At 42.9% G+C, this 16,615-nt stretch overlaps 1 protein-coding gene across 1 annotated transcript in view; it reads left to right on the top strand.

The window, feature by feature from the left end:
• Positions 1 to 16,561, top strand: part of ccni (cyclin I) — a 36,467-nt gene extending 19,906 nt beyond the window's left edge. Inside the window, exons 5-10 of the mRNA XM_084324548.1 lie at positions 1,180 to 1,320; positions 3,122 to 3,250; positions 6,916 to 7,017; positions 11,906 to 12,071; positions 14,094 to 14,284; positions 14,908 to 16,561. Of these exons, the coding sequence (XP_084180674.1) occupies positions 1,180 to 1,320; positions 3,122 to 3,250; positions 6,916 to 7,017; positions 11,906 to 12,071; positions 14,094 to 14,284; positions 14,908 to 15,147 (969 nt within the window). The 3' untranslated portion in view covers positions 15,148 to 16,561. The remainder of the gene's footprint in view (positions 1 to 1,179; positions 1,321 to 3,121; positions 3,251 to 6,915; positions 7,018 to 11,905; positions 12,072 to 14,093; positions 14,285 to 14,907) is intronic.
• The last annotated feature ends 54 nt before the right edge of the window (positions 16,562 to 16,615 follow it).

Genomic DNA, 16,615 nt, shown 5'->3' with positions numbered 1-16,615 from the left:
TTTCAGGTGCAGTGTAAAGTCACCATCATGTATGTGAGCATACAATATCTGACATAAAAAAAACGCCCAGTGAGAAAAAAAAACTTGTTTTGTTAAATAATTTCATAATTCAGCAGGGAATTATAGTTTTTTTCAACATGGAAAGTTCTATTGAGGTGTTCTGAACCTCCATGTGAAGGTTAGCAGTAGCACGAATAAATGGAAGCAGATACGGACCACTAGCCTATAGCTTAATACTCTGGGAGACGTGTTTGTGGTCAACAGCTAGGCTAGATGCTTCACTATATTTGTGAACATGAGCTACACTCTCCCAAAGCAAGAAACCAGAGAAGTAAGAATCAAACCTGTGATGTCATCAGGTATAAGGTCTGGAGCTGCTCCATTGACGACGCATGGGAGGCTGATTTTGTGCACCCAGAGAATGTTTATTTGAGTTCAACTCAAATGAGCTTTATTCTATGGTTGTGTTTTCACTTCTGAAGCAGAAAATGTGTCCGTTGTCTACACAGGACATCCCCCTGGGTGCTCTGTGTGTCACCTTTACTATCTCTCTCTCAATTCATTGTCTATGGAGCAGCTTCAGACTTTATACTTGGATGACATCACAAGTTTTAGTTGTAGCACTCACTGTGCTTGCGACAGTGGCTGGTAATCCGGAGGTTCCCGGTGCGATTCCCGCTCCTCCTGGGCAAGACGCTTAACCCCCCCTGAATGGGTAAAATGTGAGGAATAAATTGTAAAGCGCTTGGATAATTTGGATAATAACATTTACCATTTTATTTTACCATTAGGGAGAGAGATGTTCATGTTGACTAATATGCTTGGACTGTCTTTGCCTATAAGAATAACATGTATGAATTCTTAAATTGGGTGTAGTTCCCCTTTTAATGGTCCAGTGTCTTGTTCAGGAACACTTTGGCAGCGAGAGTGAGAATCACAAATTACCAAGCGCCCTCCAGTCAGCAGCTCACAGCTGGGATAATTCCAGAAGCCCATGTAGCGTGCGTCTGTCCTTGGGATACAACTACAAGTGGCTACTACAACATAGCTCACTGTGTTTCTGAACGTGCCAGATTGGCACCAAGTAGAATTGGGTTGACCCGTCTTGTCAGCCTGATTACTGTGGTTAGCATTGTCTCCTGATTTAATCTCAGCGGTGTCTGTCTGTCTGTCTTGCAGCGTGTGCCATCACTGCAGGACCTGATTAGTTGCAGTGACTGTGGTTGTTCTCAACCGGAGGTCCTGAGGATGGAGAAGATCATACTAGACAAGCTCGACTGGGACCTGCACACCGCAACACCGCTCCACTTCCTGCACATAGTATGTTGTTGGCATCTCTGCTCAGTCTGTCCATCCAGATGGTTCTCGAACCATGACCATGTACTACTGCACCACCACCCGACTGACTGCACTCAAACCATAACCACATACTGCACCACCGCTCGACTGACTGCACTCAAACCATGACCACGTACTGCACCACCACCCGACTGACTGCACTCAAACCATAACCACGTACTGCACCACCACCACCCGACCAACATAAATCCAGCAGTTGTTGAATTGGTTGTAATAGTTTTCCCAACAGGAGAAACGCTATAGACTCCTATGTGAGACTCTCTCTCTGTATTATGCAATTACTATGCTGTCTTGTTAAAAATCATTTGTATTTATGTAAATTGTCATTGCAAATACTCAAATGTAACACAGAATGTGTGTGTGGAATAATAATAATGTAACAACGCCAATAATTTATACCAACAAAAAGTGCATAGCGCTGCTAATTCTATTTGCTGTTGTCAATTTAAAACGTGGTGAAATGCCTTCAGTGTGTCTAAACATTTTCAGCATATTTTAACAATACCACGAAAATACTGATAAACCGTGATCATTTTGGTCACTATGATCGTGATGAGAAATGTTCATACCGTTACATCTTTTTTTTTTTTTGTATATTATCTTTTATTTTTTCTTCTTTTTCCGTTTTTCTCCCATCCCAATGTTAGTCGTTATGTCAATTCCCAATCCCCTTCCTGGTCGTTGCGCACTCTACCCCCTACCGTCGGTCTGGGAGGGCGGAGACTATCACATGCTTCCTCCGACACATGTGTACCCAGCCCACCGCTTTTTTTCACCCGGCAGCGCGGACTCTCACTGGGAGAGTGTAACGTGTGGAAGGTCACACTACCTCTCCTAGATCCTTCCCTTGCTGTGCAGGCGCCCCGACCGAACTGTAGGAGTCGCTGTTTACAACGACCAGGACCCACCCTCGCTGGGTTTCCCACCCACTAACACTGCCAATAGTGTCAGTATGGACGGTCGGCCAACCCGGAAGCACCACAGCTGGATTCGATCCCACTGTCTCTGTGGTGGTAGACAGACGCTTAGTCCGCTGCGCTACCCGGCCGCCCCATACCGTTACATCTCTAATGGACTGTTTTTGGCTAGTAAAAATTACCACACACACACACACACACACTGTGTGGCATATATTTGGATTCGTCCTCATATCTGCAAATGGTCTCCTGAAAATAACGATTGGATGAGAATCAATTTAATATAGAATGGTTTCAGTGGAGTTGCATTGCCAGAGAACAACTTGGACCCAAGGGAATCTCCTGTCAGCTGTTGATTTTGGCCAACACTGATAGAAACACTGATAGAAACACTGATGGAAACACTGATAGAAACACTGATGGAAACACTGATAGAAACACTGATGGAAACACTGATAGAAAATGAACTTGGTTCCGTGTAGAACGTTTATGTTGTTAAACGTATCTATTCACAAGTTTGGCATCCAACCAGAGTACAAATGTAACAGTAAAGTGCAGTAGTAATACAATGTGATTAAACTGGGTTTAAAATATATAAATGAGTACTACTGTGTGTAGTGCTAATCAGAGTTCTAGTATTAATATGTACATAGTTCTAGTATTAATATGTACAGTGATACAGGTATAAAGACAGTATGGGCGTAGTCATACTGGCCAGCAGCGTAACTAGTAAGAGTCATGAAGTTCAACTAACGGAAAGAGATGATGGCAGAATTGGGGCGGGGCTTATGAGCTGAACAGGTGATGTGAGCACAGGTGTGAAGACGCTCTCTCCTCTTCCCCAGTTCCATGCGATGGTGTTGTGCTGTCGGTCTCAGTTGCTGGAGTCTGCACTAGGAGTGAACAGGTCTCAACATCTGGCCCTGCTCACCCAGCGTCTGTTTCACTGTCTGGCCAACCACAAACTGCTACAGGTACACACACACACACACACGCACACACACACACACACACACACACAAGTGGTGGAAGAAGTACACGGTTCCTTTTACTTAACACATTGGACGCCAGCAGCAGGGGGCGCTGATGGCCTTCAGCGCCAGTGTGTTATTCAATGGATATAGTTTTAGAATGCCAAACTTGCGAGTCCTAAAACTATATTTTATATTATAGCTATGGATCTAATAACGCCGTCGACTGTCAGTGAGTTGCTTCTGGTCAACATGCAAAAAACAGATTGTTTTTTCATCTGTACATTTCTGTTTTATACCGTTTTGAATATGAGTATAGTTTGAATGATTCTGAGTAATTCCAAGAAAATACGAGAAAAAGGCATTTGAGTGTAATCCAGTTATCACGTTGTAATTTTTCGGCTGATTATCGAATCTTCCTGAAATCAATGCTAGATTATCATTATTATGTCTCCTCGTGCATACATGAAATGGCCCTCGTAGCGGGGTGCTAACTAAATCCGTGCACGAGTAAAGTCGGGTTAACTAGCCCAACCGTTCCGTGCCAATCACGAGTATACTCAGGTTTTGGATGTCCGATATTATCGGCCTACCGATATTATCGGCCGATATCGGCATTAAAATGTGATATCGGAAAATATCGGTATCGGTTTTCAAAAAAAAAAAAAAAATTATTTTTTTACATTTCTATAACCTTTATTTACCCAGGCAAGCAAGTAAGAACAAATTCTGATTTTATTTATTGTCAAAAGTATGCATAATGTTGTGTTAATTCCACAACAAGAGATATGTAATGTTAATTACCTGAAATTATTCCATTTTTTGGGGGGGGGAAACCCTGCATATATCAGTATCGGTTGATATCGGTTGATATCGGTATCGGAAATTAAGAGTTGGACAATATCGGTATATCGGTATCGGTAAAAAAGCCAATATCGAGCATCCCTATAATTAGCGATATCCATTCATTTTCATCCATCCAACCTGATGTTATCATTGGGAATGGGTCTGAGCTCGCAAAAGGGAAAATACCGCCGCCCATCGTCTCCCGGATGGTATTGCACATCATTGGATTGGCTGGGAATGTGCATCGGAAAAATAACTCCGGTCCGGGTTTTGCTTCTCGGGCAAGCAGTATCGTGTTACCAGATTGACTGAGGACCCTCAGAGCAGCGTCGATTATGTGTTTTGGACTATAACGTTGGATCAATAAATGCAATCGATATTTGGAATGGCGATCAGGAATTGGATTAATCTTTTTGCAGAACATCTGATGTGAGGTAAGGAATTTATGTTACGAACCTTGGGTTAATCAGATGTTCCTATCACCGCCATCGGAGCGTGTGTGTGTGTGTGTGTGTGAGACGTTAGCGCTGAGCAAGTCACGAATAAGCGATTTTCAGCCCGCTTTTGTATCGTGCATAAGGACACATATACTCTCGATAATCTAGCATTTATTTGAAAACGATTCATAAATCAGCCGAAAAATGTCAACGTGTTTTGTGTATTCCACTAAAGGACGATTATCGCGGATTTCTCTGGAATTACTAGAAATCTCCAAAACTATAAATTTTTTTTTTTTTTTATATCTTTTCCCCCCTCCTTTTTCCTCCGATTTTCTCCCATCCCAATGTTAGTCGTTATGCCAAATCCCAATCCCCTTCCTGGTCGCTGCGCACTTACCCCCCACAGTCGGTCTGGGAGAGTGGAGGCTACCACGTGCTTCCTCCGACACACGTCCAGCCAATCAACCGCTTCTTTTCACCTGGCAGCGCGGATTCTCACTGAGAGGGCGTAGCGTGTGGAAGGATCACACTATCCCACTTAGATCCTATCCACGCTTAGCAGGCGCCCCGACCGAACTGTAGGAGTCGCTGTTTACAACGACCCGGACCCACCCCGTCAGCTTCTCCCACCCTCTAATACTGCCAATTGTATTAGTGTGAACGGCCAGCCAAGCTGGTGACAACCCCGGAGCTGTGAGCTGGATTCGAACAGGCGAATCCAGCCGCTCCGGGGTTGGTGACGAACGCAATCTCCGTTACGCCACCTGACCGCCCCAAAACTATACTTGTATTCAAAACGGTATAAAACGGAAATGTACCGATATAAAAACAATCCGTTTCGTACATGTTGACTGCAAGCAAGTAATTGATAAGTGACAGGTGTATTAGACCCATAGCCATAATTTAAGATATAGTTTAAGCGTTCGCAAATTTCCCCGTCCTCCCATTGACTTCAGTGCTGGCACGCTATCCCTAATTTGGTCATATGGGTGTGGCTCTGAATGAGTTAAAGTGGTATTTGGGCCAGTTATGCTGCTCTGAGTAAAGGTTATGTTAAAGTCGTATGTGGTCCAGTTGTGCTTCTCTGATTATGTTCTTCTGAAATTGGCAGGCTTCAAATGAGAAGATTTAGAGATTAATTAAAAAAAAAACATTATCTTCATACATTTTTGCCATGTTTTCTATGCAAAATCTTTTTCTTCAAAGTAACTGATGGCTTCAGATAAATGTACAATATTTCCTTTGAAATGTAGTGGAGTAAAAGTACAAAGTTCCCTAAAATGAAAACACAAAACTGTACTTAAGTACAGTACTTGAGTAAAAATACCTTTTCACATTAGGAACGGTTGCCTCCGTTCCATTCCGTTCCCGAGAACAATAGTCCCCACTCCCCCGCTGGGCAGCTTTCACACTACCAATCTCGTTTCGTTCCCGAGCACACTTGAGGGAGCAACACCCAGATGTTGGCAAAGCTGGCACTGCCACAGACGCGCTATAGCTGGCGCTTCAACCCTTCTTTGCTCTCGGAGAAAGCATTTATGGAAACGTATGATACCGGTGATGTCTCTGATGCTACATTGTGGGAGTCTGTTATGGTGGTATTGAGAGGGCACATTATATCTTATGAAGCCTCTGAAAAGAGAGAAAGACGTAAGCGCTTGGCTGAAATTGAAACACAACTTCCCTCGTTGGAGCAGGTTTACAGACTCACAATCCCAAATGGACCTAAATAATATTTTAAAATTGAAGTATGAATACAACTCTACAGCAAGCCTCTTCCGTGTTTTGGTACAGTTGTGTCCACACTTGAATCGTTGCGTGCCCGTTCCGTGCCCGGGGATGCCTGAATCGTTCCCCAGACCACCTTTTCAAGTGGTCCCGGCCACGGAACGGTTATCCGTTCCCGGGGACGGAACGCAGCGTTCACACTACACGACTTTTGGGGCAATCGTGCTCGGAAATGGCCCCGGGTCCCGTCCCTAGTGTGAAAGCACCCTTACTTTCCACCACTGCACACACAAACACAAACCCAGTGCTGTTCTGTTCTGCTCTGCAAAGGCAAAGTAATCCGGAGTAATGAAACCCTGAGAAATGACTTGAGTTATAGTTGGTCAAGACAATTTTGTATATAATGTATATCACACACTGTTATATACCATACCTCATACCTCTATAATCTGTAGTCACTGATGTTGTGGCCTTTTTTTTCTTTTTTCTGGTTATTATTAACTGTAAACTGAATTTCAATGAATGATTATCTCAAGCTCTGCCCTCTTTTCTTGATCCTCCAATTACACCTGGTGCGTGTGTGCGTGTGTGTGTGTGTGTGTGTGTGTGTGTGTGTGTGTGTGTGTGTGTGTGTGTGTGTGTGTGTGTGTGTAGGTACGAGGATCTATGCTGGCGTTGGCCCTCATCACCTTGGAGCTGGAGACCTGCTGTCCTGACTGGCTTGTTCTAACCATAGACCTGCTAAAGAAGGCTCAGGTGTGGTTGATATTGGTTTTTCATTAGGCGATGCTGATATTTAGAGAGCAGGGCGGTCAATATAATGCTGATAAAATACAACAATTCCATAATAACAAATGAGACACAAAGTATTTTCTTTAGTAGATCTGCACTCTACTTAATATTTTTAATTGACAAATGTATCAAATTAAATAAATTTATTGGAAATAAAAATTAATTTTATTCGAATCAATTGACACTTGTGGGATTAGTGCTAACAAGGCATAGTAAGGCAAGGGATAGTGCTAACATGTTTATAACTCTGTCGATTATTATTCACAAGACGTTCTGGCTAAATACATTGGCTTGCATTTCAGTGCTAGCATACATTAACATAGTCAAGTGCAACAGAGTCATCTGTCAAATGCAGATGCAGTCAAATCAATAAATCCGTCAAAACAACTGCATATGACACCAGATGGCTGATGTGAATTGGCGACGATGCATTAGCCTGCGTGTGGGTTTGTCGGAAATCATGTGTCGGAATAATGAGACAGTACTAGGGTTGCCGTGGTGATGTGAAATATAATAATAAACCCATGACACCACCGGTATTACCAGTGACACCTGACATTTTACATAATAATGCACAATATCTGTCCGTTGTGTCTAGTCTGTTTTTAATTCATTTTCAATGACTAGTATCCATTTGTTTGATGACAGACAGAGTTGATGTTCGGTTCTAATTAAAAAATAAACCAACTGACGTAATACCTTCCATCAATTTTCAATCTGACAGATTGTTATTTAGTGCTTTGCTCAAACATACTTTTGCTGGTCTGGAGTCTCTGGACTGACCCTCTGAGCTCCTCCAGTCGAGCTTTCGCTGCTGTTCAAATCCTTGTGTCGCCTCTAGACCCCTCTTTCTCTCCTTCGCGTGAAGTTATTTCTACTTTACTAGAAATTAAAGTGAAACTTAAAGTTACTCTGTCCGCAGACACTTTATAATTACAGTTTATAATGGTCTCTCTGACTAAGTATTGATAACATATCTTTAAAATTTGATTTAATTTTTTTTATTATTGAGGTGAAAGAAACGATGATTCAAAGAAGGTTGACTGAGGGGTTGATGATTAGAATCGTCGATTTTCAGGGGGCATCCCTATAGATAACGCACACACAAATTATGTATTTATGTTCATGTTAATTACTAACAGACTAGAGACAAACATTGTAAATGCAGTCGGATATTTCTGAGATCTTTCAGGTACATAATGTGTTCAATCGACCACCATGTTGGAACATTGGGCTTGTAGGACATTAACATATATTATAGTATGTACTTGATGGCAGACACTGAACAATACTTTGGTAACACACACACACACAGCTGTCATGGTTGGCTTTAATCACTGACCTGCTAAGGCAGGCGTAATTAGATATGGTACGCCATCTCACACACAGACGCACTCAAGCATAATTACCCACCATTCAAGTTGAACTAGATGAGTGTCTTTGTGTTTCTGTACCACATGACAGGAGCACTGTGTCCCAGTACTAAGTCAGTTCTTAGATTATAATTTTTTTTGCACACCTCATGTATTTGCAGTTTTAGAATCAATCCAAATCACTTGGGAGTGTGGATGTGATTATATCACCAGAAGGTGATACAAGGATTGCGGCCCAAAGTGCTTCACAGCAGTGATATAGACATAAAGATAGACATAGGCATAAAATGAGCATAATTCAGAATAAGAACCATGCAAAAGGTGTAGACAGAAGTAGTGCAATAAAATGGCTTTACATAAAATAGAGTAACAATAGTGCAGTACAACAATCACAGTCTTGATGCAATGAGTCCAAGCAGCAGAGCGTATTAAAAGGCTATGGTGAAGAGGTATGTTTTAGCTTACTTTTGAAAATATTTAGTGTCCATAGGCAGGGTGTTCCATAGTTTTGGTGCATAATTCGCAAAGGCTGCATCCCCGATTCTCTTTTGGCTGTATTTGGGAACCTTTAATAAACCAAAGTAGATGATTGTAATGTTCTTGGGGGCACATGGTTGACAAGAGAATTAGCAATGTAGCTAATTCATTTAGTGCTTTGTACGGAGGATATAAAGTTTGAAAACATTGTTCCTCTGAAAACGTCAAACGGATCATTCTTCGCCTGAGGTACTCAATTGTAGATATTTAGATTTCCCTTGTTTCCTCATATCCCGCTTATAGCGGCATCTCTGATCAATTTCGGAATCTGTCCCATTAATGGATTGTGAGGCTGCACGTAACGGTAGAAAAAGTCAAGTGCAACTGAAAACATTATAATTGAATTCTAACAAAGAGGCTAGAATTCAAAAGTGTAGTTTCAGACAGAGGCCAGCTCAGAACAGTGAATGACAATAGCAAGTTGAAACTCCACCTAGGAGTAGCTTCAAGTCATGCAATGTAAAGTGATGGGATTAGTGCACTTTTAATTTAATTAATTCAGGAAGTGGATTTTCTTTAAAATTCTGATATTAACTTTTGCCATGAAAATGTCGTACCATGCGGCTGAGTGGCGCAGTGGGCAAGGCGCTCGCCACCAACGCAGGAGACGCTGGTATCAAGCCCAGCTCTCGGCGTTGCTGCCGGCTTGGCCGGCCGTCATACTAACACAATTGGCAGTGTTAGAGGGTGGGAAAGCCGGTGGGTGGGGATTGGACGTTGTGGACAGCGACTCCTACCGGTCGGTTGGGTGACACCGGTGCGGCGGTAACAGGAAGTAGCGGGGGCAGCGTGAGCCTCCCACGCGTTACTCCTCGCCACGGAGAGTTCGAGCTGCTGCGGTGAAAAGATGCGACAGGCTGCCTCCTCGTGTACCGGAGGGCACACGTGATGCAAGGCTTCTATCCTCACTACAGCCGACCAGTGGGAGGCATAGTCTAGCAATGTTCAAGACGGGAGGGAGGAATTGGATAATACAAAATTGGGATGGGAGAAAAAGGAGAAAAAGTGGATAAAAAAATTTAAAATGTCGTACCATCCAAGCTATGGACATATATATGAGAATGAACATTCGATCATCGGCAAGTAAACTGCAATTTATGTTTTAAAATATAAATTGAATTGAGAGCGAATGCACCCCAGCCCTGTTAACCCTCCTGTTCTCTTCAAATTTACTCTACACCATTTTTATCCTTGGTGTCATTTTGACACCAGCTGTTTAAACCTCCAGAAAATTCTCATAATCAAAACTGTTACCCAAATTCATGTTTCAGGTGCTTTGTTACTTTGTTCTTGACTACCTAAATAACCATTTAAATACCCCCCCCCCCCCCCCCCATTATACATCCAGAATATATAAATCACCATAAAATGTTACTAACTAACATTTTAAAGAAAGATCTTTTCTGCTCGTTTGTCACGCTCTCGTCAGCCCTGTCTCGTTTCTCTGTATGACACAAGATATAATATGGAATGTCTTCTTTAGAGACATGGTGGCTGGAAATATTGCACTTCCAGTGTCAGCATTCCAAAGGCTTGTTGTTGCTTCTTCTTTTGATTTGTACACTCTGCTGAAATGAGCAACCCAGTGCTTGCAAGTAGGTCCCATCCAACTCCTTCCAATTGTCCCCATACAATCCCCTCAAAATTCATCATCAAGTATATCCTTCTCAACTGATGGTGTTATGAAGAGCTTGAATGCTGACTTTATGTCTTGGACATGGCTGATCTGGCCTGGACCCATTTTTATGACATTAGCAGCACTAAGCCTACCCTGTTCAAGTGGAGAGCGGGACCATGATAACTTTACATTTTTGGAAGTGAACATGTCTGCTTGTGGTTCAGAGACAACAGGAGCATCTGCACTAAGGGTCTCATTATCATCAGAGGAGGATGCCTCATAATCAGGGTCTCAGACACATTCTCTTCTATGTCACTTTCACTCAAAGAGCTGTGACAAAACTTCACTGGCAGAAAACCTTTTTTTCTAGGTAATTTTCAATTGCGAGAACATGAAGAGAAACCACACAGAGCACCAAGAGAAATGCTTTAGAACCTCCCCTATGTTGCATAAACTACCAATGTCCTCACGGAAACCATATGTCCCCATGTTGCTGGAAATATCAGAGTTCTCGCAATGTGGGTATTATGCACCCCTCCCCTTGTTGTTGTCGTGCGTAGTCTCCCCTCCCCCGTGTGAACTATTGAGTGTTTCAGACTGCAGGTATGGTATGTTAGATTAGGGCCCGGCCTAAAGCAGAGAGATATTATTTTGCATGTAATGGTCACCTCAATATCATCCTAAACAACCAAAACAAATATGTGTAGAATGTTGACATTTGTATATGTTTTATACAGTTAAAACAGCATGGGGTCAAATTGACCCCAAGGAACACTGATGCGCACAAAGTGTGTACAGGACATTGAAAACAGCTCATTAATTTGATCTTTACCCATTTGTCCTCATTAAATTAGGAAAAGTCATGAAATAATAAGCAAAAACAGGAGGGTTAAGGAGGTTCTGGTGTCCCGATGGAAGACTGGCAGAGACCTGCCCACTTTGGCTGGTAGAGGGCACCACTGAGCCCTGATCACGCACAGCCAGCTGTAGTAGCAGGGAGATACGATTGAGGTGGGGAGTTGAAAAGAGGTGACGGTTAGATGTAATAATAATACATTTTAAATAATAATAATAATAATTTTTTTATTTCTAATGCACTTTTCATTCAAAGCGAATCTCAAAGTGCAGTAGGTGCATACAACAACCAAAGATCCAACTACAATAGTCATTAAGAATTTACAAAATAGAACAACACAAAATGAAGAGAAGGCCACGTTAAAAAAGCATCCAAATTCTGTGGAGATCATTCCCCAGGCGAGGAGCGGACGTAGCCTGGAGAGGTGGGTCAACAATAACTACATTCTGCTGTTCCATCTCTTCCCAGATCGACAGTTCCGAGCTGATCCACTGCCGAGAGCTGGTGGCCCGTAGTCTGTCCACACTGAAAGCTTCCCTGCCTCCTAACACTGTCTACATCTACCAACCCCTGCACAGCCAAACCCCAGCCCAGCCCCAGCCCCTCGACCTGGCCTCCTACCGCTACACTCAGGGTAGGATGCTTTATCCATTAAAGCTACATGGCGGTTAGCTACAATGTTGTCACTCTCTTTTCATCCGTTTGTTGAACAAGGACATACAGTGTCATGCAAAGCGCTGTTGCATAGATTGAAGTTACACGTGCCCTTCTCTCTCCTCCAAATAGCCAATAGTGAACGCTGCTAGCATTATCTTTCCATGAGCTTTGAAACGGTTAGCATTAGCTTTGCTATGACGTTTCTGTGATAAGCCATTATTTCCTTGAGCTTTGAAACGGATGTTACTGTGATAAGCCATTATTTGCATGACTTGAGCTACTAAAAGTAAACGGTGCTGTCTTGCCGTTGTACTGACGGTTACTGTGACAAGCCATTCTCTCCATGATGAGCTTCATGGTGCAAACTTCATGGTGAAGTTGATGTAAATGTAATGCTCTGCCCACTAGGGGGCAGTGCGAGCAAATTAATGAATGACTGACTCGTTGAATTAATCAATTGGTGACAGTTCCGGTCATAGAGGTGCTTCGCATCTCTCAAACGAATCACACAAATACTAACCCTTACACAGAAAAACACATAAGAGACACACACAGAAAAGATGGGGGGTTGGGGGGGTAGCCCACAACATCACATGTGTGCATTAATTTACACAACAGCACCAGTGAAGAAAGTATACAATGGATAATGGGACAATGCAGCAGTCAGCCTCTAACATCGGTCACCACTGACATTCAGGCTTTTCTCTATTCATAAGGAAAAATGGCCTCGGAAAAATGGCCGAACGAGGGTGAAAGAACATTACAGGGAAGGATAAGATAAGATATGCCTTTTATTGGTCACCTTGGCATAAGTGGGCAGATACCATTTAAGGATGTGGTTTATAGTATAGAAATCTATTAAATGTTGTTTCCAGTGCTGTACAGAAGTTATAGCATGGGTGCTGTTGGTGGGTTAAACATTTACAAAAAACAGCTTAGGGTATGTCTCTTAGCTGGGGGGTATGTCTCTTAGCTGGGGGGTATGTCTCTTACCTGGGGGGTATGTCTCTTAGCTGGGGGGTATGTCTCTTACCTGGGGGGTATGTCTCTTAGCTGGGGGGTATGTCTCTTAGCTGGGGGGTATGTCTCTTGGCTGGGGGGTATGTCTCTTACCTGGGGGGTATGTCTCTTACCTGAGGGGTATGTCTCTTAGCTGGGGGGTATGTCTCTTACCTGGGGGGTATGTCTCTTACCTGGGGGGTATGTCTCTTACCTGGGGGGTATGTCTCTTACCTGGGGGGTATGTCTCTTGGCTGGGGGGTATGTCTCTTACCTGGGGGGTATGTCTCTTACCTGAGGGGTATGTCTCTTAGCTGGGGGGTATGTCTCTTAGCTGGGGGGTATGTCTCTTAGCTGGGGGGTATGTCTCTTAGCTGGGGGGTATGTCTCTTACCTGGGGGGTATGTCTCTTACCTGGGGGGTATGTCTCTTACCTGGGGGGTATGTATCTCTTAGCTGGGGCCTGGGGGTATGTCACCTGGAGGCATGTCTCTTACCTGGGGGGCATGTCTCATAGTATGTGATCTCTTTAATGGTTCTGACACAGGGCAGAGTGAAACTGCACAGTGCAATGGTTACAAAAAAAGTTTAATCAATCTCTTCCTGAGAAAACCGGTGTCCAATTAAAAAAATAAAATACAACTTTCTTTTTTAATCCAGTACTCTCTCTAAAGGAGTAATTGAGACAAGTGCCCCCTCTAGTGGCGGGCTTGATATGTTCAATTCCTTCTGCTTTTAGGGGTGACTCGTTGCTGAAGTGAGACTGACATGTCTAGCCATGGGACATGTTTGTGTTCACTGACACGGTCTTTGAGTCTGCGGTTAGTGCACCACCCACATAAAAAACGCACACAGGGGCAAGGGTGGCAGACCAGGTGTTGGCATATCTGAGCCGTGTGTGTGTGTGTGTAGGAGCGATAATAATGAAGTGTTGAGAAGTAGTGCTGAAACTTATGCAACTGCATTAAATTCATACCGTCGTCACGTTGGAACTTTGCAGGGACCACAGCTGGTTCCTCCTCCAGGGACCAACCCCTCTGTGCCACAGCTCTGCCCCAGACGTTGGCTGGCGTGGAGGGGAGCCTGCAGCCCTGTCCGGCTCTCTTGGCCCCACCGAGACCCCACCACCACCACCACCATCACCACCTGCAGCAGGTCACGCTGCGCTGCAAGGCCTCGGCCAAGCGCAAGGTACCATACACACATGTTGTGTTGATGGATGTGATCATGTTCTCTGATGTGTTTACTGGCTTTTATTGTTGTATTGATAGTCTCCCTCTATATTCATTTTGTTGCGCTGGGCCATTAGTAATAATAATAATAATAATAATAATAATAATAATAATAATAATAATAATAATAATAATAATAATAATAATAATAATAATAATAATAATAAATGTTATTTGTATCGCACCTTTCATACAAGAATTGCAGCCCAAAGTGCTTCACAGCAGTGATGCAGACACAAAATGGACATGGGTGTAAAATGAGCATAAAATTGGCATAATTATAGACGATCGATGAGCAGAGAATTTATATTAAAACCTCCCTGAAAATCTATTAGTGCTAGAGAAAAATGAATTTCCCCAAAAACATGTATGGGGGGCAAAGTTGAATGCTTTTAACTTTAATAAATGTAAAACCCCAAACGATAAGCTAATAAAGAGTGGATCTCGGTGGCTCAGTGCGCTTACGGCCATGGGTTTGAATCTGGCTCGTGACCTTTCTGACACGTCACGTCATGTCTGTCCACACACACACACGCAAAAATAACCTCAAACATACTCTAATGAACCTGGTCCTGACTGCAGGTGGAGGAGATGGAGGTGGATGAGTTCTTCGATGGGATCAAGCGCCTCTATAACGAAGATGGCAGCAGCAGCAGTGCCACCACCACCACCACCACCACCCAGGAGGGGGGAACCACAGCGGGAGTGTTAGTGGGAGGAGAATGCGGGATTCCGGGGCTGGGGGGCTGCAGTGTCCTGTTGTCCCGACAGGAAGGCAGCACCTCCCCCTGCCCACCTCTGCAGCCCGTCAGCGCCTCCTAGACGAGGCTTGTTCTTCTCTCTGTCCAACCAGGGGCTCCGGTTTCCTCTAGTGCATCTGGGTTTCGAAGATCGTGTTTTTTGTTTTTGTTTTTCCATTTCAGTGGGATGCTTTCAACTGTACCGTACCATTTGGTATCCCCAATTGCAATCCACGTGAATATATGTAACAACAAATGGGGATGCCAAATGGTAGCACACGAGAGCTTTGCCATTGAAAGCAAAGAATGAAATTCAATAGGTGATGATAACACCGAAAAAGCGAGGCTTTTCGTTCCCTGGGAACGAGAACGTCAAAAGTACTACAAAGAAAAGTAGTACAGTACAGGAATACAATTTAAACAAAGATGATTTTCCTGCCGGAAGATGCTTATTGGAAACCCGGTTCTCTCTGAGTTGCCACTGGGAAAAGACGCCCCATCGTGTTCAGAGTGTTTCGCAGTTCCAAGTCAGTTGTCGCCAGCACCGTAGCCTGAAACGCAGAGCCCCAAAAAAACAACAAAATAAAAAATAAAAAAGCTGCTACTATCTCATTAACTATTTGTTGAACACAAATACAAAAGGTTAAAAAAAGATAAATAAATATAAAAGGGCAAAAAGGTACCATTAAAAAAAAAATTAAAATCAAGTAGAATTTTTCTTCCCAGAGTCTCTCTCTCTGTATGAATATTCTCTTTTGACTCATGTAAAGAAACCTGTCACTGTTTGTCAACTTATCTCTGTCTTTCACTCCCTTTAACATATCGTTCTCTTTTTTATTCATGTTTTCTCTTATCCTTCCTTCATTCCTTCCTCCTCTCACTGCTCCACACCGCCGCTGTCCCTAACCCATCACTTCTCTCGTCACTTAGATGATTATATCAGTCGAATGTAAGGATGTTGTGTTTGTATAGATGAGTCCACGTGTGTTGTCATTCGCCCGAGTAGAAAACTAAAGTGATTTATTTTTAGTGAAGTGCAATTTGATTGTTAATAAGATGCTAATATAAATATCCCCCTATCTCCCTCTCTCTCTCTCCCCCTCCTTTCAGCTTGTTGTGGTAGCTTGACTGAAGAAGGACTTTTTAAAATACTCCTGTGTCTATGAACAGATGAGGCATTTTACAAGTGATTTTAGCAATATAGCAATATATTGTTTTTGGATTTTGCCCAAAGTAGTTTGTGCAATTGTGGGTGTTTTGACCAGGTTCACAGCTTTGTAACCAGAAGCAGAGGAGTTAAGGCGACTACCTAAACTTTGCTGTTCAAGAGAAAAAACACATACAAAAAAACATGCTCTGTTTTCATTTTGTTTTTGAAGTTTTGTTTTATATATTGTTATTGCAAAAAGCTCTTGTTCCTGCTTTGGCGTTGTTGGTGACTGACTCTGGACTGCTGAATGTCTTCTGGCACCATTAAAGACAAAAAGTGTCCCAAACTGTCTCTTGGTTTTCATTTTCATCCGTTTTCAAATATGATGAAACTTTTGATC

This window comes from Notolepis coatsorum (genome assembly GCF_963971535.1).
Source record: "Notolepis coatsorum genome assembly, chromosome: 11".
Lineage (NCBI taxonomy): Eukaryota > Metazoa > Chordata > Actinopteri > Aulopiformes > Paralepididae > Notolepis > Notolepis coatsorum.
This window is presented reverse-complemented; position numbering and strand designations above follow the sequence as displayed.